Raw genomic sequence first — 25497 nt, 5'->3', positions numbered from 1 at the left:
CGAAAGCTTATGCTCTAATAAATTTGTTAGTCTCTAAGGTGCCACAAGTACTCCTTTTCTTTTTACTATTACATGTAGAACTTGCTGAAGAATGGAATTTCCATCCTGCAAGAAATTTTGAAATATCGTTTTTCATCCCAAATCTCAATGAAAAGTTGAAATCTCTGAACTTTTCATAAAAGAAAATATTCCAAGATATTTCATTTTGACATGGTCAAAAATGTTTTGTTTTTATTTTTATTTTTTTTAACTTTTATAATTATTAACAAAATATAATTTAAAAGTTTAAACATTTTGACTTTTGTAATATAAAAGTTGAAACAATAAAGTTGTAACAAAGTGTTTGAACCTTATCAAAATTAACCATTTTGATCTTATTGTAACTAAATGTTTTGAGAATTTCCCACAACATTTTCAAGGAAATCAGTAAATTTTTACAAAACATTTTGATTTAATCAAATCAGCATTTCTCAATGGATACTGTTCCATTGGAGAATTCCTGACCAGCTCTAATTACAAGTAAAAAAATAAAATAGGGGCACAGATTGTTTTGGATGGAATGAGTCCAAGCAGCCTTTTACAGACAGCAAAGTCTGTCCTTGCTTTTGGTTGGTAACCATATCCTGCAATTTTCCTTGCATAATTCATTTTCAAAACTGCTTTTTTTAGTTGTTTCACTCTGAGTGCATTTGTATTAGTTAATTAAAGATTCTTTAAATAAATGAGATCTTTATGTCGAAGGTACTTACTCCTTCCTTACCTGTCAATCCATTCATGTCTTTGTTCTTGCATTTGGCATTAGCTCAACTTGATTTGCATTTACATTTTGCTTTTAACTGTAATGTTTATAAAAACATATTCACAAACACAGTAGATTCCCTCAGTGCAATAAAGGATAATTTGGAGCAGTTCCCTTTAAAAAAATTCAACACACTATTCACACTCCAATTCATATACATTATTAAAAAAAATAGATTTCCCTTTTGGTGGAGGTATGACTATTATTGTTTAGCAAAGGAATATTGATAACTTACTGTTTTTCACCTATATCTTTGCACTTCATCATAGACTTGAATTATCTAGCAGAATAATTTTAACAGGCGTCTACAGAGGGAGAACAGTGACTAAGGAACAAATCTCCAAAAATGCCAAAATATGATTTTAAAAAAAACAAACAATCCTCCAAATTCAGTATGGCTATTCCATAATCTTAGACATTTTTAATTCACCACTCCTTCCACATTAGTGTATGCTGGCTGTTGTCTTGCTTTTTCAGGAGCCAACAGTAGCTCCAGAATTTTTACCCCAAAGAATGTATTCCTTATAGTTCAGCTGTTGGCTTTAGCAAATCTTTGCTTCCAGAAAGGCTGTTTTTATATGACTTTTTTTTCCTTCCGACAGCTCTTGGTGAGGGAGATACAGTCAGGAAAATATAAGCTTTCTTCCTCGTTGTACAAAACATTTCCTCTTTCCCTAGCTACTTTTAAAGACCAGTTCTACTCTGAAAGGTGATTGTAAAAATGGTGCCTTCTTAAACTCAACTAATCTGCTCCTTGTGTGTATTCAGAGTCATATCTGCTGACCTTAGTGGCAAAAATAACTTTTTATTACTTCAGTTAGCTGTATTGACCCTACAGTGCTGAGAGAGAGATTTGGATTCTATTCCTTCTTATATATATAAAGAGAATCATTGACAAAGTTTTTCCATAGTTAATTTTGTGCAAACCCTTGGAAGGCAGCAAGGTTTCACAGGAGTCATTGTGGGCCTGAGTTGGCCTGCGTCACCGCCCGAGATGGTACATGAGAAGGAAAGTACTACGTTTGAATCTCTGATTCCAGGTTGTTTGCGGGATTGGCAGCTAGAAAAATATCATTTTACTTATAAATTGAGCACATCATCATACTATTGAGAGAAAATGAATATGGAACCCCACAATGCCATATTTAGAGTGACTTTTCAGAGTAGAATTAAAGTCCGTCGTTTTCAGTTTTGTCTGACGGTACTACAATAATGGTGCCTGACGAGGAATTTTTTAAAAGCACTTAATATGTATCAGATCTTTTCCCTCATTGTACACTTGTGGCATAATTTTTCCCTTGAAGCCCATTGAGTCTACTCCCTTCTCACCTTTAAGGATTCCCAGAACTCATCTGTTTCCTCTCATGTGGTATTCCAGCATTTCCATTTTTCTCTCCCAAATTCCTGTACTTTAATACACTAGCTGCAAAGCCCTTGCTTTTCTTCCAAATTATCTGTTTTATTTTCTAGCTTCTGTGTGATTTTCTGCAGTTTCCCAGCTCTCTGAACCATCAATTTCTGTGAATTCTTTTTCATCTTTATTTTCACAAGAGATTAATGACTTTGTTTTGTTGTCCCTGTAATGGCAAAGAAGATCCAGAGAGGCTGTAATATCTGCCTCCTCTCACTGCTCAAGGCAAGATCAATATATTTTTTTTGCTGCAACACCTGAGCTATGGAGGCTGACTGGTTTTTAAAAGTCCATTTTGTCTATTCTTGTTGGTTTGGTTTAGGCTATTCTCAGTTTATGTCTGGACCTTAGAAACATCAGTGTTCAAATGTTAGGTAATTTGTCCACCACCAACTCTGAGTATTCTGTTCTGCAAGATCTTCTCCAGGACTGACTTTTCTGCCTTGTGTCCGCTGGCACCTCTTATCTTTTGTAGATGTTTTGCATAGCTAAGGTCTTTTGAGCCTCAGTAGCATTTTGGTAATAAAATACAGTAGTACAGTACCTGCTCCACAGGAGAGTTGTGAATGCTTGTACAACTAAATTTGTAAGTGCCGAGTAATAGTATGATGTTCCACTTTTTCAGAATATCTTATTTCATAAGAAGGTAAATAGAGTAACCCAAATTATTACAAATATAGCCCCATTAGTCCCCTTATAAATATAACTGTAACAACAACAGCAGGACCAGTGGTTGCAGATAGAATGAATCAGTAGCTTTGTAGTCCAGAGAGCTATCAAACAACAAATCGTTTTTGCCACAGTTTATTGGAAACAAATTTTCAGATAAAAGAATCCTTTGCTTGATTTTTGTCTGACCTCAGTTTCAGAGCTGATACTCCTCTGGGCTTTACTCCTCCATGTTGAGTGGTTTACAGTATGTCCTGGTGTTGATCTCTTGTTCCAATCAGAAGAAAACTTGACTCTTTGCTATTTAAAGCAGGATGGAAACAGCTCTTCCCTCCCCCATCCTGTCTGTTTTACAAATCTCAAGTTCCAGCAGGGTGGAGACCACCATTGGGAAGCTCAAATGCCAACTTCAATTTAAAAAAAATAATACTTTCCAGTCCAATTGGCAGTTTAAACATAACAGCTTCTCTGTGTGTGCACCGTGAGAAAGCTGCACTGAGTGTGTAGCTTTTTTTCTTTTCTTTTTTAAGAATCTCCTCCATTAGCTCAGCTGAGGCAGAGTCTGTGGTTGTCAAGATGATAATTAGAAATAGAATGTCTCACCACTAACCTCTAAAAGCTTAAACACATCACTCTACAGGAAGGCAACTTCCACTCCTTTTCTAGCGTGTTATTCCTCTAGTGTTTTTGCTGGATAAATGGCTCTGCTTACAGTGGTTGGTAATTTTTTATGTAAATTCTGTGGGTGATAATTTCTGGGAAGATGAAGGGTTTTCAAGTGGAGGCCAGATTATTATTGCTATAATAATCAAGTGTATAGTCATTTTGCTTGTTCCTGGCTATGGGTCTGTACCAAATAACCAACAAACAAAAAATTCAAACAATGTTCCCTGGTGTCAACTCCACAGTGTGCAGATAGCTGGCAGAGAGTTGGTTACCTCTTTCAATAGATCATTAAAAAAATCAGGAAAAGAAGCAATTGAGCGATGAGTCACTTTTGAAAATGGGATTTAGGCTCCTAAGTCACTTAGGTGTTTTTTAAAATTTTATGCTTAGTAGCCACACTGCCCATTAATCACATGATCAGTAGTTCCGTCAGCACATCAGTGCTAAGCCTGGTTCCAGGGCTTTCCTCTGCATTCTTATCACTTCCAGCTTCCATATTTGACTTGCCTTTTCCCTATATCCTTGCAATATTTTGAATATTGCAGGCTTCAGCAATTAGTCAGCTACAAATTCTCAAACAAAGGTCAAATTCTCATACAAATCCCAATGTTTCACCTGTTACTCATGCCAAATCATTTTAGCCTGTCTATATATCCCATCTGTGTATCTTTTCATGTTCTTAATGAGATAGAGAACCAACCAAAATTATGCCTAGCATCTGAATCATTTTTATTTTATGTTGAACATCAATTATAGCAAAGGAAATTTAGGGCATGAATTCAGGCCTTGGCAGGTAAATGAAGGAGGAGCTGATTTTGAAACAGTATGTAATGTAATAACATAATTTGCCTGTAAGCATCTATATAATCTGTTAATGATTTGAGATCACAGTTTGGTTTTGGGGTTTGTTTTGTTGTTTTTTGTATCTTTTAAAATAGTATTAATTTCGCATAATATAAATCCTACATTATGGAGCCGTAGGTATGTTAATTTTTAATCCTAACAACTGTACAGAAGCATTTCTAATAACTTTTTGTGTGCAGTCTATATGCATGCTGTTGCAGAGCTGTACTGTAGCTTTACCTGATAGGATGTGAATCTGTTGTTTTATTGTAAATAAAAAAAAATTAGCTAAGGCCCTGATCCTGCAAAGACTTAGGTACATACTTAACTTTATGCATGAATGATCCCAATGAAGGACTATTATAACTTGCATGCATAAGTCTTTGCAGAATCAGAGCCTAAATGATTTTATTGTGGTGGTTTTATTGTAAATTGGAATTATCATTTTAGTTACCCAAATATGTTGCCAAGAGACATAGTGAACTAATTAAAATTAGAAGTGGTTTTCATTGAAAAAATAGTTTTGTTATATGATTAAGTGCTACATCTTCACCTTCATCTTATTGCACGTTGCAATAAGGGGACACCTGTGTACTGGCAAAGAAGCTATTATATAGCAGGCACAGCAGCCCTAATGTACCAGTTGTTGTTATGAGACACTGGAAACTTAGAAATATGTTTTTAAGCCTTCAGACATATATAAGGAAATGTTAATCTTGTTCTTGCTCTCTTAAAGGCTTAAAATTAATAAACAATAGCATTTCTAAACTATTAATCATTCAGAAGCACATCGTAACTAAGGAATTGTTCAAGTTATTTAACTCATTCCTCTACAAAGATTTAGATCATACATCTAGTGAATCTTTTTTTGTTCACAATGCAAGACTTATGGTCAATCATATAGTGCATTACTGGTTTTTTCCTTAAGATAAAAATCTTCATCTTTTAGCCAGTTTGCAGAGAATGTTTTATAATAATGTTTGCATTTAAATAGTGCCTGCATCTTTGTAACTAAATGTGGTGTTCTCAATGCTACATGCATTAGATTTATACACACGTTTTATGCAGAGAGAACACTCTAAAAATAATGACTTAGTAGCATTTTTTTTGTAATATGCAGAGCACTTGAAGGAGAAAAGAACAAAGGCACATCAAGGTAAAAATAGGAGGAGGAGCATTTCGTTTTTACTCATTTTAAAAAAAGGGCTTGCATCAACTAGGATATAGAAAAAAAAACCCACAAGAACAGGATGCTGGTACTAACAACAGCATACTTCTCATCTTTGCTTATTAGACTCATTTGAACAAATTTAGAGTTAACAGTTTAGAGTAATAATAATGTAAAAAAAAAGAGGTGCTAGGTTAGAATTACATGTTTAATAGAAAAATCTCAAACACTTTATAATTCACAGGGATGTAGAATTAACATCTGATGAGGCATTGAATACAGATTACTATAATGCGCAGTAGAAGTTTATGAAAGATGTCATGTGCATACCGTATATAATACATTTCTGAAGCTTTCACTTTCTATTTTAAAGAGTGAAACCACAGTAACAGCTTTAGAATGAAATCCTTTGAAAACCGTAACCTCATGAGTGGGGTGAAAAATGTCAAGTAGAATAACAATATGTTTCCACTAGAACAAATGGTTTGCGTTCTGATCACTTCTTGATTTTTTTAAAGGGACAGTGTCAAGGTAAAAACAAAATAATCCAAAAATAATTTCCTTACCTTGATTACTAATAACATTTTACATTTTTCAAATGGAAAAACAAAACACATAAATGCATTGATTCACCATTTTGTTTGTGTGGCTTTTTGTCACTGTCTATTAGGACTTTGAAAGTAGGTTGGCAAGTATTACTTTCTGCTTCCTATATAGCAGAAGCACATTTTGGGTTATTTGGGTTTCCAGGACTCTTGAAAGATGTTAACATTTTTAAAAAAGCATTTTAATTGATTTTAAAAAACAATCTGCATCATTAAACCCATATTGCAAATTGACTACTTGACCAAGGTCTCTTCTAAGTGACATATACGATTAAGTTCTAGCAAAGCTATAATTTCAATGCATTGTGTTTTTACAGGTCTCTGATCAAAATGAATGTCATTAAAAGACTTTCTGCTTCATATCTGAGGAAAAGCAAGATGCAGCAGAGGTGCCAAAGTAACAGACGACCAACTGCTCCACTTGGGTCACGGATTTTAACTGATCCTACTAAAGTTTTTGAACATAACATGTGGTGAGTTGCCTCTTCAAGCTTGATGTTTTATACTGATTCATAACGCTTCTTTGAGATGTGTTGCACATGTCCATTCCACGGTAGTTGTGTGCGCACCTTGTGCACAGTTGATGGAGAGGTACTGTCAACTGGTGTACCATCAGAGGTACCCATCATGGTGGTCTGAGTACCCTCTATTGCCGCTCACTACTGCATGCTGGTATAAGAGGGCAGAGCTGCACCCAACTCCCCCCTTCTCCTCGTTCCTTCTTACTGCCTGTGATGGTTGTCAGAGCAATTCCAGACTCGTGACAAGTGCTTCCCTCACTCCTTTATTAGAAGTTAGTTAGTTTTTAGTACTAGGTTTTCATTTTAGGTCTTTTTTGACCACTCTTTATCTTGCATTACGAGGATCTTTAGTAGGATTAGTACTGGAATGATGTCTCACCAGCTGGGGTTTAAGTCCTGCTGGACTTGCACTAAGCCTATGCCAGTCAGAAACTCTCCCATGGCCCGCTTGAAATGTTTGAGGGAATCCCACATTAGTTACAAATGTGACATTTGTAATGGATTCAAGTCTTGCTCACAGAAAGACAGAGTGTCAGGGTTTGAGTGCTTACTTATGGAGGCAGTGCTTTGCCCTCCTTTGGTGTCATCACATCGGGAAAGCTTACCAGGTACATCAGCTTCAGTGTGGAGCGCCCCAGCAGAGATATCTGTAGCTTCTCGGGCCCGTTTGCTGATACAAAAGAAAAGACTTAGGCCTTCCTCAAGTTTGGTACCTCAATCGAGTGTGTTGGTACTGAAGCCAAGGAAAGGCAGAGACTCTGCCTAACATTGAAGGAAGAAGCTCTCTTTGGAGCTCTCATCACTAGAAAGAGGGGATTGCCACCTCCAAAACGTATGCCCGGTCTGTCAAGGCTGTACCTGGAAAGAACTTTGCAGAACTATCAGACAGTGCCGCTCCCAACCACCCCGGAGGCAAACATAGCTGCAAGGGACCTGCTTAGCATGTCAGTACCTGTATTGTCTGCAGTTCAAGAAGGTTTTATAGCTGGTACTGATGTTGAAGCTCCTACCTCACTGCGTCAAGAGCCTGCGGTACCGTTACCTCCCAAGCTTCTGCAAAAGCCGGTGCAGTTGAGAGGCAAGCCTCTGATGATATCTCTAGTAATGCCATCCCTGGGCTCAGGCTACCTCTCTCCCACCCCAGCTGGTTCTGCCCCTCCATTTTCAGAAGTTTTGGACTCTCAGAGGTGAGGTCATCTGTATCCTGTCAAAGATGGGGACCGTGGGTCATGCAGTAACCTCAGCACTGGCCTCCTTCTAAAGGACAACAGTCTGGACAAGGATGGGTCCCAGGCCCATACTGCTTGCCATTTTGGACACCATGGGGTGCCCCCCCTTCAGACCTCCCCTCAGCTGTCTCATTCACTGTTTTCAAGAACATTCTAGGGGCATTGGCACCAAATTCTCCAGTTTCTGGCACTGAAGTCAGTACTGACCAGCCAGAAGTCATTCAGACAAGACATAGACCAGCCACCACCTTAAAAGCCTTTGGCATTCTCTTCCTCGTCACCAGATGAAGCTATCAAACTGGCAGGTGATTCACCACCACCAGAGGACTGCAGAGCTCATCAAGATCTTTCAAATAGAGTGACCTCTGTGCTTGACATTCAGGCAGAGAAAATCCATGAAATCTCGTACAAATAGGTGAACGTTCTGGTATCGGTGGCCCCTGCCAGAGTGGCTCTGCTAACTAATGAAACCATTATGGAGCCCATTAAGGTGCTTTGGCAGACACCCTCCTTCTCGCCTCCCACAGCAAAATATGCTGAGAGGAGGTACTACATCCCTTCTAAGGGATACGACTATTTCTACTCTCATCCTCCTCCTGCTTCCCTTATAGTGGCAGCTGCAAATGAGCAGGAGAGAAAAAGTCACTAAGCATCGACCCCAAAAGACAAAAATTCAAAGAGACCGAATCTGTTTGGTTGCAAACTTTTATTCCTCAGGAAGTCTACAGTTCAGACACTCCTGAGTCGCTCTCTGGAAAACTGTTATAAAACGTAAAAATAAGTTACCAGAGGGCTGTAGACAGTTTGCAATAATGGTGGAAGAGGGTAAACTGTTTTCTTCACGATAGTTTAGATAGCACAGACTCAGCTACTTGAACCATGGCATCGGCTATTACTATGAGAAGGTGTTTTTGGTTGCAGTCATGTGGGCTATCCCCAGAGGTCCAGCACACCATCCAGGACCTCCCTGTTGAAGGTCCTTCACTGTTTTCAGAAAAAAACAGATACAGGGCTCCATAGCCTAAAAGATTCAGGGCAACACTAAACTCTCCTGGAATCTATGATCCAGCAACGAAAAGGAAACGGTTTTGTCCACAACTCCTGTGTGGGCACCAAGTCTTTATTCCCCTGTCCCCAGATCTGCCAAGGAGAAAGGGCAGGAGTTATAGGAGGCACCTGTACCACCCTTCTCTTCAGCATCAGTGGTCTTATCTGATCCAGCTGCCTGGTTCAAACAGCCATTTTAATAGCCTGGTCAAGAGCAGTGTGCCAGTGACCATAATTCCATTGGTTCCCCACCTTTTGTTTATTCTACTTCCTAAGTGTTTGGTCTCACGTAATGTCAGATCATGGGTCTTAAAGCATGGTGGACTAGGATATGCCTTCCAGTTAATTTCTACCTCCCCTTTCCACCTCCCTCCCTTATTCCTCTCCAGGGACCACTTTCACGAGATTGTCCTTCAGAGGTCCAGTCTGTTCTTCAGGCAGGAGCCATAGAGGAAATCCCATTGTGCCTCATGTGGAAAGGCTACTATCCCCACTGCTTCCTTGTTCCCAAGGCAAAAGGGGGCCTCAGGCCTATTTTAGATCTAAGAAAGTTGAACAAATTCCCGAAGAAAATTAAATTCCACATGGTTATCCTACCTTCAGTTATTCCCTCCCTGGGACTGGTACGCTGCCCTCGAGTTAAAGGGTGCTTACCTCCATGATGCAGCATGCCACAATTATCAGAAGTTTCTCAGATTCGTGGAGAATGGGTGACCATTATCAGTTCCATTTTATTTTTCACCTGTTCCTCGGGTGTTCGTGAAGTCTGTGACCATGGTGGCACTGCATCTATGAAAATTAGGAGCCTACATGTTCTCAAACCTGGACTACTCGTTGATTTTAAGTTGGTCCAAGACTCAGTGATATCTGGCATATCCACAGTCCTGTCCACGTTCAATGTGCTGGGATTCCTACTAAATGGAGACAAACCAATCCTAAAATCAATACAGAGACTAGAGTTCATTGGTGTGGTCTTAGACTTCACAGAGGCCAAGGCCTGTCTTCTGCAATCCAGGTTTGAAATGTTATGGGACCTAGTGATGCAGCTGAAAGCCCATCCTTTCACTCCACAGATAGCTGCCTCAATCTTCTGAGTCACATGGGAGCATGCATCTATGTAATTCAACATGCCAGGCTATATCTCAGAAAGCTGCAGTAGGGCTAGTTTCAGTGTTTGCACTGAGTTGTCATCGTTTGCACAAAGTGGGTTGAGTGCCAGTGTTAGTTTTGTCATCTCTGGTTTGATGGATGGATCCTCTGAAAGTTTTCATGGGTGTCCCCTGTGATGGATTAGACCCCCATTCTGGGATGCCACTTGATGTCCTGGGGTTTCACTGAGCCCCTTCTGTTCCACCAGCCTGGAATCCCTCTCCCTGTTTTGCTGAATTAGGCACAGACTGATGTCAGCACACACACGAGGTAGACACAGACTGATGTCAGCTCAGTGTGAGAGGATTCATCCAGCACTCACATGCACACCCCTTTTGGGGAATAAACCCAAAATAATACTGTGTTGCACTGTATAGAAAGATCTTCACAGTGCAAGCTCATAAAAATTCGCTTTTCTCCCTCAATGTGAAGAGAAGTATGCACAACTTCTTGCCCCCCCCCGTTAGAAATTGCACATACTGGATTTAATAATAAACAAAACAAATGTATTAACTATAAAAAGCAGATTTTAAGTGATTATAAGGGATAGCAAACAGAACACTTCTTCTCGCCCCCACTCCACCCCTTCCCCAAAGCCCCCGCCCTACCTCTTCCCACCCCTGCTCTGCCCCAGCCCTGCCCCCACTCCACCCCTTCCCCTGAGCAACATCCCAGGGGACTGAAGCAGAGATCGGGCACGCCCTGCACTCACTAGGTGGCAGGAAGTGGAGTGACCCAGCCCGCTCCGCTCCACCAGCTCCCAGCTGCGCCACCGGTGAGTGCTGGGGGGCGGTTCTTCCCTGCCCCCCAAGTCCCAAGGCTGGGAGCCAAGCGAGCAGAACAGAGGGGGCTGGGGCCAGGTCACTCCACTTCCCGCCGCCCTGTGAGAACAGGGTCGGGCCTCCCCCTTCAATCACTGGGCGGCAGGAAGTCGAGTGACCCAGCCTCAATCTGCTCTGCTCTGCCGGCTCGTGCTGGGGGGCGGTTTCCCCCCTGCCCCCCAAGCCTGCTTCTGCCCTCCCCCGCCCCCATGGGGGGCTGCATAGGGCACCAAAATGTCTAGGGATGGTCCTACACCTTGGCCTTCCTCCCCCATGTAGTAGGGAAGAATTTATTAATTCTAACAGAAGACTCTACAGCTGTGTCTTACATGAACAGGGAGGGAGGGGCACGATCAATCCAACTCTGCCAAGAGACGATTTGCCTCTGGGACTTTTGCATAAACAACTCAATTCATCTCAGAGCTGCTTACCTTTCAGGGGAACAGAACACATTAACTCATCAGCTGGGCAAGTCCTTTTTCAACCACCAGAACTAGCTGTTGTGTCCAGATATGGCCAAATCCATCTTTCATCTCTGGGAAATTCCCCGAGTGTACCTGTTTGCAACAAAGACCAACAGAAAATGCCATCAGCTTTGTGCCCTGAGAAGTCTCAGCCCAGGCTCACTGACAGATGCTTTTCTCCTATCCTGGAAGAATTCCTTCCTGTATGCCTTCCCTCCAATTCCTTTGCTACCCAGATTCTTATTCAAAGGCAGATAAGATCATGCATGTCTCTTTCTTATAGCACTAGCATGGTCTCATCAACACTGGTTTTCAGTCCTACGAGCCACATCAATCAAGCTCCGCTGTCTCTCTTGTTGGATCCAGACATCATTTCCTAGGACCACAATCACCTTCTCTGTCCCAGCCTCTGAGACCATCATCTGATAGCATGGGTACTTCATGGTTAACACCATTTGAGCGATCTTGCTCAAAGGATATTCAGAAAGTGCTTTGGAATAGCAGAAATCCCTCAACTCAGAGTACTTACCTGACTAAGTGGAAGAATTTCTGTGTTTTGGTCCCATCAGAAAGCCATATCTCGAGGGGGGGCTCCCCTGAACCTCGTGCTGGACTGTATTCTATATCTAAAACAGAGTTTTGCTATTAGCTCTATAAGAGTGCATTTCAGCCTTCCACATCTCAATAGATCCCTTTTCTCCAAAACCATCATCACCAGACTCCTCAAGGGTTTGGTCAGATAGTACCCACAAATGCAAAATCCCATTCCTCCTTGGGATCTGAACTTGGTCTGAGCTAAATTGATGGGACCAACATTTGAACCCTTTGCAGCCTGCTCTCTGCTGCACCTGTCCATGAAGGTAGCATTTCTAGTGGCCATTATCTTGGCCAGAAAAGTGGAAGAATTGAAAGCCTTAGTAACAGGCCCTTCTTACACAGTTTTCTGTAGGGATAAGATTTATCTTCTCCCTTACCCAAAATTTCTCACTTAGGTATCTCTAATTTTCATGTTAACCGGGCAGTCTGTTTGCCGATTTTCTTTCTGAAACATCACGCTCCTAGAGATTCGGAGAGACTACATTCGCTGGATGTGAGAAGGGCTCTAGCTTTCTATCTGGAGCATACTAAGACCTTTAATCCTCAGTTGTTCATTGCAATTGTGGACCGAGCTAAGGGCAGACCAGTGTCTACTCAGAAGATGTCATCCTTGGTCTCTTTGTGCATTTGTTTATGCTACCAGTTGGCTAATATAACCCCACCAGCCAGGGTATAGACACATTCTACTAGAGCGCAGGCAACATCTGCATCTTTCTTGGCACAAGTACCTGTCATAGACATTTGTGAAGTGGCAACTTGATCATCTGTCAACACTTTTGTTTTGTATTATGCCATTTCCTGTCATTCCAGGGACAGTTCCAGTTTTGTCTTTCAGCCACAGGTCAGGTAGACTCCGAGGCCTCCTCTACGTTTGTCTGCTTGTGAATCACCTACAGTGGCATGGACATGTGCAGTACTCAAAGAAGAAAAAACAGTTACCTACCTTTCTGTAACGATTGTTCTTGAAGATGTGTAGCACATGTCTATGCCATGACTCAACCGCCCTTCTCTCCATTGGAGTCTATCCAGTACAAAGGAACTGAGGGGACCTGGGAATGTCTCTGCCTCTTATATCAGCATTCAGTGGTGTGTGGCGATACAGGGTGCAGGGACCACCCTGATGGGTAGTGATGAGGGAAAAAATTCTACAACAATTGTGCACAAGGTGCTCGCTCACCTACAACAAAATGGACATGTGCAACACGTCTTAAAGAATAACCGTTACAGAAAGGTAGGTAACCTTTTTTTCTGGGTTCGGTGCTGGTGTGTATAAAGGGGTAACAGTCATAGAATAGAGGCCAGGAGCAAGCAAACTTGAAATCTGATATAATTTAACCTTCATGTGGATGTTGTTGGTTATGAAGTTCTCTGTGCCTATTAGGCTACTAACAAGTAGTCATTGGTGAGATATTGTTACGGATCAAAAACTGGCCAAGTGACAGAAAGCAAAGAGCAAGGTTAAATGGCCAATTTTCATAGTGGAAAAAGGTTATCAGGTGCCTCAAGGTTCCATGTTAGGTTCCGTATTGTTTAATTTATGCATTAATGATCTGGAAATTGGATGAGTAAAGAGGTGGCAACATTTGCAGTTGACACAACGTTATTTAGGTTAGTCAGAACTAGAGAGTACTGTGAGGAACTTCAGAGAGCCCTAAACAAGCTAGATGAATAGACGACAGAGTGGCCAATGAAATTCACTGTTAATTAATGCAAAGTAATGCATATTGGAAGGGAAAATTTAAACTATTCATATACCTTAAAGGGTTCAAATTAACTGTATCAGCTCTGTTGTCCTCACTGTGCAACTGTGGTCAAAAAAGTAAACAAGATAGACAAAGAGTATGATGGCAAATATTATAGAGAACCTCATCATGCCTTTATGTAAATCAGTGGTTCGGCCTCATCTTAGTAATGTCTGCAATATTGGTCACCCCATCTCTAAAGGTTTTTGCAGAATTAGGGGAAGTTCAGATAAAGGTGACAAGAATGATCAAAGGCTTAGAAAAATTATCTCTTGAGAGATTGTAGAGGTTGGGGTTGTTTACCTTAAGATATATAAGAAGTGATCTGATAAAAGTATATAAAATAATGTCTGATCTAGAGAAGGGAGATCTGGATCTTCTGTTCCCCCATTTCATAACACAAGAACATGGGGACATTCATTGAAATAAAAAGGTTGGCAATTGTGTGAAAAACTGTGTAAGTAAACTGGAAATCAGTGTGTCAGGAAGTTGTTGAGCCTTAATAAGAATCAAAAACGGATTGGACAGGGAACATGGAAGGGCTATTACACCTCATGCTTCAGAATTTAAGCCAGTCTCTTAAGTATTAGGGTACGTCTACACATCCCTCAGAAGTGAGCCTCCTAGCCCAGGTCTACAGACGGGGTTAAGGGGCTCCTGCTAGCACTCTAAAAAGAGCAGTGTAGACATGTTTTGAAGTTGCAGTTGGAGGTCTGAAGCCCAGCCCCCTTCCTAAGCCTCAGAGCCTGAGCTCCAGCCAGAGCTGCAACTTCAAAGCACTGTCTATTCAGCTATTTTTAGAGTGTTGGCTTGAGCCTTGCTAGCCAAATCTGTCAACCCAAGCTGGGAGGCGTGCTTCCACGAGCTGTGTAGGCATTGTCTTAGAGATCAGGATGAAATCTAATGTGGGGACAGATTGTCCTGCATCTACCTACTGCAGGGTTCTCACACCTTCCTCTGAATCACCAGCCACTGTCACAAACAGGATACTGTGTAGATGGACCTCAGGTCTGATCCACCATGACAATTCCCATGCTCCTAAATAAGGTTTGTAAGTTACTGGATCTTTTAATAGTGTCTTTTATTTGTCCATCAGGTAGGTATGATTGAAATCTTTTCAAACTAGCTTTTAGTAGAATTTTGGCAATAAAAAAGCAGATAAAATGGGTCAACAACATAAAAGATAGCAGGGTCACGCTATTGAAACTCAGGATAGAAATATCACCACAATCATGATTATATAATGTGGAGGGAAAGGTTTAAACTGGACCTTTCTTTGTATATTTTGAGCATTTTTTAAGCCTATGACTCTTGCAGAGGATGGGGGCAAATGTTTTAAAGCATGACCGAGAGAGCTAAACACAAGAAGGACCAGTCCAAGCTTTGTTTTTAGTTACATGCATATTCATAAGAGAGTATAAATCTTAGAGGAAGAAGCTGCATAGCTAAGAAGCTCATTAAATAATGTGCTGGTTTGCAGAATTTTCTCTCTCCCGGTTAATGTGGCGGTGGTGTACTATTATTTAACAGGTAACCCTGATTTCCCAGTTAAACTCATGTAGGATTTACTGGCAGATATTTAGGTGGGGCTTTGATTAAAATGGTCCTCTATCCTTTTGGGTTGCCTTCTATATATTGGTATATTTCCCTAGATGCTTGTTGCATGATCTTTCATCATTTAAAGAAGTGACAAATTATGCAAACAATGCAGAAAATGTCTGCTTCCATTTACACCTTCTGTTCAGGCCAATAATTTGCTGGGTTTTCACGTGTGGAGATGTGGGGACAGTTTGTCCCCCTGTTTAATAGGAAAGTTAGTGGAAATAACTAGTGGGTAATAAACTGAAGATAGAATTGCCTAATCTTACATCAAACATATTCAAGTGAATACTATTCTGACGGAGCTGAGATGGAGAGTTCGTAGGGTCCCTTTGGAGAGCGCTATTGAAAGAAGTGTTTAAAGTATTTATGTAAGCTTTATCCTAGTTCTAGTTGGCCTGTATGAAAGGCAAGCAGTCTCCTTTAAAGCATACAACCTCTAGTCTTGCTACTGTGTGTGAGACATGTCACACATCTGATACAGACTTTTAGGGAAAAGCCAAGAGTCTTTCATTCAGCTTAATGAAAATATCAGTGGCGTAAAAGCAATAAGTCATTAATTAAAAATGAAAACTTCAGGCCACCATGATACCTGAAGCACAATAGCATCGCATGAGGCACATCCCCTGTGTAACTGATTCCCCTGGGATAGGCAGGGAATGCTGTTTTTTATGTTAACTATTAGAGAATGAACAAAGTTCCCTGGTTGTCAAGACTTTCTCGTCTTTTAAGAGCCACCAGAGTTCTGCAATTTCCTTTCCCCTCTGTGATACACATGACTGACTGGCTGGCTTTCTTCAGGACTCCAGATTTGAATTTTTAGTTATTACATATTACATGTGCATCTTTTATCTTCCTCTGCATCTTGTGAACAGCAGATTGGGCAAACTGGCTGAATTAAATTTATTAAAAAAATAACCTCAAAACACAGAATGAGATGCCCGTGTATGGTTGGGAATTGAGCACCCAGTTGCACGTTTGGGCACTGATTTCAATTAATGTCTAAAGAGGGATTATTGTCTTCCATTTTATTAGGGGACTGCAAACATTATTCATTGCTTATAAGACAAAATTTCTACTTAGACTTAATACCAAATTTTGTTCTCAGTTACATATGTATAACTCCTGTTGCAGTTACTAGAAGTTACACCTATGTCACTGAGAGCAGAATTTAGTCCTTAGTGCGTAGGAACTAGCTGGCTTTATGAGAGCATGGGAGAATTACCTCAGAACAGCAACATTGTACTGATGTTCCAGATGTCACCTATTCCATTGTTCTGATGTTTGTTTTTCCTGTCCTCCATGGTTCACACTGATGCAATAGAGTAAGGGTCACTCTCTATATAGCTCTACCTACCATCAGTCCTAAACCTCAGTGTCCAAACTGGCATAAGGACATCACATTTTTCAAATGGGTGTGGAACGTGCTTTGTTACATCATTGACTCTAAGAGAAACACAACAAAATCAGACATGGGTAGGATTTTCCTTGCTTTGCCCATGACAAATATTTGTTAAAGCAAGCATGCAGCTGAGAGAGAGGAAAAAAATGTATAATTGTTAATGACAGCAGGTTTGTCCACATCTTAGCCTCTGATCATCTTTATGTGGAGACCTTCCTATGTAATGCTGCCTGCATCAGTGTCTGTTTGCCATATCCCATGTAAACATGCTGTTTAACTGTCAGAAGTCTTTTTATATTTTTTTAGTTTCTATGTTTCACATTCAGGAATTGGCCTGACTTATTCCTTCCACCCTGCTCCTCATTTCAGCTCACATGTCCTCTTCTTCATAACATAAGAATTTTCTTTTCTATTGTGAAAAACATGTCTGAAGCTGCTGATTTCTGGAATAACTTAGCTGGGGGGAGTCTTGAATGATACTTGGCCCTGTCTGAAAATAAATGTAGCCTGGTTAGTAATATGCTCAAAGACTGTGTCCAGTGCATTTTAAAGCAGAAGAACATGGCCCTGTTCAAGTTTAACGTGCAAGCTAAAATAAAATTAACCTTTATTGCTATTGTGCATTTGAGATGATGATTTATATTGTGGCAGTACCCAAAATGCGCTAGGAGCTTTCCAAACACAGAGGAAGAGGAAGATTCTGCCCCCAAAAGCTTACAGTTTGAAAACAATCTTAGAAAGGAGTTAAAGTAAACAAGTTAAATCCAAATCCTGCTTATGCCGAAGTAAATGGGAGTTTAGCAGGTCTTTAGGGCCTGATCTGAGAGCTACATTAGAGTGAATAGGAATTGCCGGAGTTCAGCACTTGTCAGGGTCAGGTTTGTATTTTGTCCCATTTAAGGTATGCCATGAATCTGTTAAATGAGCAGGGTGAACCATTTTAGACAAACATAGTAACGCATTCCGGAACCACAAAGTATTGCAGCATAGCTCGCCTTTTTTCAGAAACTGATTGCTCTTCCTTCTTCCATATATCCCGGAAGAATTTCTGGATAGAAAAGTGTTCCCTGTCTGAGCAGCGACTAGTTTCCTATGTAGATGACATTTGTTCCTCCACATGATAAACGTTAGTAACAAGTGGATTCTTTGGATCAGAATCTGCGCTAAAAGATCTGCCTAGACTCAGTCAAGTATACATCTAACGTGACATATGAAATAAACGCATATAAACAGAATTAACTTGCAAGGTGCATGCTAAATCCAGGGATGAAAACAAAATGCTAATTATTTTGCCTCATTTTCAGTTGGAAGTCTATGTTTAATCATTCTTCTGGTTGAGATTTATGTCACTAGTGATTTGTCGTTATCTATAACACACAAAAGCTTAGATTTTTTAACTTGTACAAACTCCAAGATTTGAAACTGCGTCATTCCTGGGAATTTGCTCACACTGCAAAAAATCAGTGTTGTTTTGGAGACATAGCCATAGTGGGATAGTAGGGCATTGGCTCCAGTATTCATTAACTCTAGTCTGGTTGACATTTGCAAGTTATTGATTGGCCAAGAGATCTGAATCTTTATTTCTGTCTGGTTGTTCATGCTTGGTTATTAATTGCTTTATAGCACCATCCTTCTGGATTTTGTATCTATGTTTTTGCAGTCCATAAGTGTGCACAGAAATTGCAAAATTCTTTCACCAATCCAATGAATATATTTTTGTATTAAATTGTTGTTTCTAAAAAGTACAGTTCTGTAGGACATACTTCAGTTCACCAGGATACCAAATTGTATAACTATAAACTCATGGAGGAAAAGTTAAGGTGACACATTGTTTTTGTTGGAATGACAATATATCGCTCCAACATAATGAATCAACTTTATACAAAAACAAGACAACATAGATAAATGCAAACTAGCAAGAGACCCTTTTTTTAAATTACAAAAATATAAAGAAAGCAGCACTACAATTTCTACCATTGCCAGTGTAAGAATAAAGCATCGAGCAAAGGGATAGCTACAGAAAATCTCACAGAGAGAGCAACAAAAAGACAACATACCACAGAGTCATTCAGATAATCAGCTAGTAGGGTGTACAGTTAGGAGAGGATGTTATATTAGCTGTCAGCACAGAGGCTGCTGGAACTCAGAACAAAGCAAAAGACCTAAACATAAGAACTGTAGGAGCTCCAGATTGCATCAGGACCAGCTGAAAGAATTCTCTTGCACCAGAATGTATTTATTATATGACACTTGAACATACAATGAAGTTCATTTGCGAACAGTCCCCCCACCAAAAGGCTATGGAGAAATCATGTTAAAAACGTGTTCTGCAACTGTCTTTTTGCAGGGACCACATGCAGTGGTCACAAGAGGAAGAAGAAAGAGCCAGAGAAAAAGCAACAGAGAACTCGCTTGTGCGAGTTCAACCGGAAGATCAAGGTACTGAACCCATAATTCCTAAGAAGTTCTAATGCTCCAAGAATGCTCTTTTTTTATTTATATTTTTCCTTGATTAAATCCACTTTTTGTTCATTTACCTTTGTCCTTTCAACCACGACAAATTTGTCCAAAAGCATTCACCTTTACCTAGCTAATCAATTATCCCTTTAAAGTATTTTCCCTTTCTCCAGGGCAACAGATCTCAGCCTAACACGATGAAATCTGCAAATTGCGATTTCCAGAGTTGTGAATCCCGACCTTTAAAATGCTTCAAATTGAAACCCCCCATCGTTCCTTATGCTGTCACCATAGGGAAAGGGAGTGAATTTGCAATCGTTGGGTGTGATGAAATCTAAAGTTCTCATGTACAATTTTCACTTTTGCTTTTTAATTTGGTTGCAGATCAGCTTAGTGGGCTAGTGGATGCACATAGCATTGTCTCTCAGGAGATCTGCGATGGATTTCTGGTCCCAGCTTTATGCCCTTGGCAGCTTGAGCTAGAAGTGCTTTAGAGACATTGTGTTCAGCCCCTGGGCAGAAGGTGTTTTCTCATATCATTCAAAGGTGACTCCTGTGAACTAAGGAGGTTCCTTGGCTGGCTGTATATTCCCTTTTTCAGAAAGATGGTAAATTGAGGGAGTAAAGGAATTAAAATTTTCAGGGCTTTGCCCTGTCCCTAGAATACCTTCTTAGGGAAGTAAGCAAAGAGTGTGACACACACACTGGTGGCATCATCATAGTGGAATTTCTATTCACAGTTGGATCTCACTGAATTCATATCCCGAATGATCCTGTTACTACAGTTGAAAACCAACACTCCTCTCCACACATGCATGTTTCTGAAGCATTGGCATGCAGGAGGAGAGTAAGGCAGATTACATTGCATATTTTGATGAAAAAATAGGCAATATAGATTATTGCAGCACCTGGTGAAATGGACAGTGTTGATCAGGGGCAATTGGAGGGAGATCTCCATGTACAGGAAATCCAGAATCCTGGGTTTGTTCTGTTTTGTTTTTGTACATTCCCAGAACTGGGGCATTAAGTCTATCACAGCATTAATCTTGGAGGCCGATAATCTCTCTATTATTAGAATCTATATTCTGAAAACAGTTATTTTTGTGTGCATTAAGGTAACAATGAGGATTGCAGGTCTTGAACTTTGTCAAACTAGACTGTGTCATTATGATGTTACACACATTTTAATTGATAACACGTATTGGAATGTGTTTGAATTACCTGTGAATACTACTTCTGTAATGTGCTCTTCATCACTTTTAATACCTTTTGATTGAGGCTTTTTTTCTGACCCTTATTTCTTTGCTGCATAATACCCTGACAATAGGGCATGCATTTCCCATCATGATGAATGGGAGTGATTCTCTGCACACCAGACTGAAAAAATGACCCTATTCTACGGCCTTCCGTATGATCCTGCTCTTTTACATTCTCTCATTCTTTATCTAAATCCACAAAGATAATGTTTATCTTTTCAACTTCACATTTAATATTTTCATCTATTTATTGAAAACAGTTGAAAATGAGCCCGTGGTTGAAAACTTAACTGTGTACACAAGTGGTTGATGTAACATTCTTATTAATCATCTAAAGTAAATTATAATTTAGTTTAACACTTGCTAGAAATAAAATAAGCATGTGTTCGCTTATTGCCAAGAAATGTAAGAATCCAAGGACATTTTCTATGTACGTCGCTCTGTGTAAAACTTGAATTATGCGAGCATTGCCAGTAATGTTTCCCCAAAAACTCCAGCTTGGTTCTGCAAGTGGATTAAATTTTGGCCTATTTATATTAACAATGAACTAGACTGAAGCTAATAAGCAGGTATTTTGGTGCCTTGGACACTGCAGTAAGGGGGAAAAATGAGTTTCCTACAATACTGTAATATCACTAAAATAAAATAGCTGTGACAAACCTCAGTACAACCAGGAAATGCAAAACTGAATGGACTGATGATACCACTTTGGGGCATTTGGTTTGCTTATTAGCATGTTCAGCTTCTTCTCAAGCAAGGGCTACAGGCTGTGGCAGAGCAACTGCACAAAAGAGTCCATTAGAAAATGAGGCAAAGTAACCAATTTCTGCAGGGTCCTAGTTTCCGAAGCTAGGTGCACCTAATTTCAGAAGCAGGTTTTGAAAAGTGCTACAATTGGGCAACTTGAGAAAATAAACAGAAGCGAGGAAAAACTATGACTCAGGAGCTAGGCTGACTGACATTTCTTACTTATGAAATTTTCAGAGATTAAGAAAGGAAAGTTAATAATTTAATTTCATTGGAGACTGCATTACCCATCTCTGTGCCTGAACCACAAAGAGAGTCAGTTGCGCAGGAGCATTTTAGGTTGAATTTGATGAGTAATACACTCCTTTCTGATCAATTTATAAAGAAATTGTTAAGTGAATTAATTTAATAATGATGGGTTCTGTCATATTGATAGGAAAACTAACTGGCATAACACGATGCAGTGAAGGATGGATGTTTTTTTTAAAAAAAAAAAAAAAAAAAGACTGGCTAACAAACTACTGAACCTGAATTTTAAATGCTTTAAAATGCTTTTTAAGCATTGTGCTCCTGTATTAAACAAACTATCAAATCTAGAAATCTTATAGGGAAGTTAAATGCAAGGTTTTTTAATTGTGTTTTGATCAGACATTTAGGGAAAATTGTAAATCTAACAAAGAGATGAAAGTAATTTAAGACTCTTTTGAGAAGGAGGCTTGATTTTGCATTTTTATCAAGTATCTATACAAGTGCAACATAGACTTTTGAAATCCAGTGTGTATTACCTCAGTTAACTCTGTACTTGCAGTGTAAAATAACTCTGCACCATTTCTGAGCATGACTAGGTCTTGCCCTTTAATAAAGAATTATGTACAGATCTCTAGTACACGGTATTCTGTCATCCTATTGGCACGTCTCACTACCTCTCCTAAGCCAAACATCTCTAATGGCTGTTCTCAGCTTTATTTAACTTTGCAAAATTGGAGTGATTGTAGGCAATTTTATTTTAAGATACAAAGTGACAGGAGAAATGTGATGTAGAACTAGTGGCCCTGTATGTATATATTGTATGTAATAGTTGTTAAATCATGTACTAGATATTAAATAAATTGACTGAGAAATCAGAATTCTTGAACACAAAGGGCCAATTTTTAACAGATCTCTTTAAAGGGTTTGCAAAGTAAACAAGCATTCCTGTTACTCCTGCACATGTTGTTATTTTCTATAGCACATCAGTGGTATGGTTAAGAGTATGGGCTGCTATTGGTCACATGCAATAACACTGATCGGTGAATATGGCTCTGAAGGAGTGGATTTCTAATAGCATATATTTAGAGAGAGAATTGCAGTTAGCAAAACATTTGCAGTTGTTCATATACATTCATAAGTCACAAAAGAGTATTAATTTCAATGTCATGTTTCTTAATTTAGGGGAAAGGGCAGAGAAAGCTTAACTAAAATGATGCATTGCTTTTATAATTTGGCTTATGGCTTCGTTATTTCCTGAACAATGTATAGATGCATGTGTTTATATATGTGTGTGTGTATGTATACGTGAGCTGTTACAGTAGACGAAAGCAGGTTTGCAAATTTGTGTATTAAAAATCCATAGGTGTTTAGATTTTTATAATATTGCTTATGGATTTTTGGATGGGACAATATTAGAGCCATGGGACCAAATTTAGTGCAGTTGCATCAGCTTACACCAGGGATATTTATTTTTGGCCTCCAAACTAATATTTTATCTCAATGTTCTAATATTTGCTTGGTAATTTTGCATGTAATAACTTTGTCCGCAATATAGCTACATGCATGGATTTTGCAAACCCATTTCCAGAGGCCTTTCCCTATAGTTAATATAAAGTAAATATATCTCTTATTTATAAAAATGGAAGTATTAAGAGTTGGTTTATATGAAATAAAACGTAAGTAGGTAGGCAGGTTATTGTGCATTTTGGTGACATTCTCCTTGTGCGTGACTGAACAAAAATAGAATGAAAGATGCAGAAAGCCTGTTTCTATAGTCTTTATGCAGGTAAAAGCCTTTTTAAACCCAGTAGGAGTTTTCCTTGAACACAGGTGAAAGGACTGGGCCCAAAGACTTGATATTTGATTTAAACAACACCATGTGGAGAGCATCAGATTTCTTAACCTTTATTTCTGCTATTATCTAGTTTGATTTTTAAATGTCATATTGTTTTATTATGACAGTTAAGTGCCCATCCACCAATTTTTTTATTCCAGACAAATATGAAAGAGAAGCTAGTAAATACTGGAATGAATTTTACAAGACTCACAAGAATAACTTTTTCAAGGATCGTAACTGGCTGTTTCTGGAGTTTCCAGAAATTCTTCCAAAAGGAAGGAAAGATCAGATGAATAAAGAAGAAAAATCTTGTTGTCATGTAAAACTGAATGCTACAAACAATTGCACAAATGTGGGCTTTCCTGGAACGTTTGAAGAAGGCAAAGATTATTGTCAGAACAATTTGGCGGATGGTCTAACTTCTGTGCAAGGACACGCATACAACAAAAGCCAAGCAGAACCTGTTACTGACAACAAACATGTTAAGAACTGTGAACAAGAATCTGTGAAGCAAGAATCCTTTCCTGGCAATGGTGCTACCTACAGAATACTAGAGGTACTTTACTGCAGACATTCAACACATAATTTACAGCTCCAAATGATGGCTTCAAATATAGTGGTTGCTTAATAATTATCAAGGCAACAACTATTCAGAGGTCACAACACTACTTTTGCCTTGTGCTTGAAATTTTCAAAGGGACCGAAGAAAATTAGATGCCCAGTTCTCATTGAAAATCATGGGGAGTTGTGCTTCTAATTCCCTTAGGCCTGTCTGAAAATCCCAGTTTAAAATATTTTGTTCTGTCTAAACCAATGCTGTGTGACAAAATAGCAAAATTGTACAAGAAAACTGTACAATTTCCTGTGCAGCTGCCCCTGGGAGAATAATCTTTTCTGGGCATGGGAGAGAGTGTAGGACCTCTCATAAGAATAGCGGAAGAGTCAGTGCTTCTGAGAGTTGTGGTGTAAGGAGCAACAAAGCCATTTACCCCTTTTTTGCCTCTTTAATCACTGTGATGGTTTCAGTTAATTTGGGACTAAAACCCTGAGATATAGGCTTTATTTGATGGTTTAGTTAAATGTTTGTTTCTGCTTTAATTCCAGGTTGGTTGTGGTGCTGGAAACAGTGCTTTTCCTATTTTGAAAGTTATATGGTAAGCAGTGTCAGCATCCCAAATACATGCCCAACATTAATGGAAAAAAAAGTTTTAAAATCTTATGCTGTGAGAAATGCTGGATTCACAGTGCTAGACACCAGAGTCTTCTAGTTACCCACAGAACAGTAGCCATGTGAGTTGTTCCCCATGATGCTGAGCCAGTTATTCAGCTTTGATTTAGAAGGGAAAACATCTAGTGTTGAGGCGGTAGGTCAGTCTTCAGGCTCATTCAGGCCAACTGATAACAAAAATGTCTGTCACTTGTGTTAGTTTGGGTGTTTACACCAGTCCAGTGGCACTGGACAGAGACCACCAACACTTGTCATACAGGTCACTGAACAGCCAACAGATAGTATCAACTTCTGGTTCCAAATTCAGAGGTGACAGAAATGATGGTGTATATTACACATTGGCAAGAGATTCTGAGTGCTACCTTTGACTCCTTATGTCACTTTTGAATTTGGTCAATGTTCTCGATTAAAGCAGCTCAAGTTTTAATGACATAGAGACCCAAAGTTCCATGTTGCATTACTAAATCCCCTGACCCCTCCATCCCATCCACATAGCTTTTATCTTTAGAAGGAAGTGTGAGTGAATGTTCTCCTTTCGGTGCACGTTCTTAGCTTTCACTGGAAACCATGTCCACACATCAGCGGAAGGGACAGACTCTTTTCTCCTCTCATCTCTGAAACTTGTGTGCAACACACTAATTGTTGTTCTGCAGACCAATACTAATAATTTGCACTTTCGTAGTGACTTCAGTCCATTTCACAAACATTATTAGCCACGCATTTCTGTGGTATAAGCGCTATTGGGTCCATTTCACAGATGAGAGAATTCAGATACAGAGAGATTCAGGGCAGCTGGGAGCATGCTTCCCAGCCCGGGGAGACATACACACGCTAGCTCTGCTCTAGCTAGCATGGTAAAAATAGCAGCGTGGCCACAGTGGCACAGGTGGTGACTCAGGCTAGCTGCCTGAATACAAACTGGCGGACCCCCAGGTACATACAAGGGTAGCCTGAGCTGCCACCATATTGCTTGTTGGCTCGAGCAGACCTG

General features: G+C 39.7%; 1 protein-coding gene across 5 annotated transcripts in view; it reads left to right on the top strand.

Annotated features, from left to right (window-relative positions):
- METTL8 (methyltransferase 8, methylcytidine) overlaps positions 1–25497 on the top strand; it is a 45931-nt gene that overhangs the window by 8719 nt on the left and 11715 nt on the right. For 4 of the 5 annotated variants that reach the window (XM_038422045.2, XM_038422051.2, XM_038422053.2 and 1 more), the window contains 4 exons: positions 6479–6634; positions 19080–19171; positions 23437–23834; positions 24383–24432. In XM_038422045.2, the coding sequence (XP_038277973.1) occupies positions 6492–6634; positions 19080–19171; positions 23437–23834; positions 24383–24432 (683 nt within the window). In that variant the 5' untranslated portion in view covers positions 6479–6491. Of the gene's footprint in view, positions 1–6478; positions 6635–16062; positions 16140–19079; positions 19172–23436; positions 23835–24382; positions 24433–25497 lie in introns of those variants that run through there. The other variant, XM_043505274.1, reaches the window with a different exon arrangement.

The sequence above is a fragment of the Dermochelys coriacea genome, chromosome 11 (assembly GCF_009764565.3).
Source record: "Dermochelys coriacea isolate rDerCor1 chromosome 11, rDerCor1.pri.v4, whole genome shotgun sequence".
NCBI lineage: Eukaryota > Metazoa > Chordata > Testudines > Dermochelyidae > Dermochelys > Dermochelys coriacea.
The sequence above is the reverse complement of the archived record's forward strand: the minus strand, read 5'-3'. Positions and strand labels throughout refer to the sequence as shown.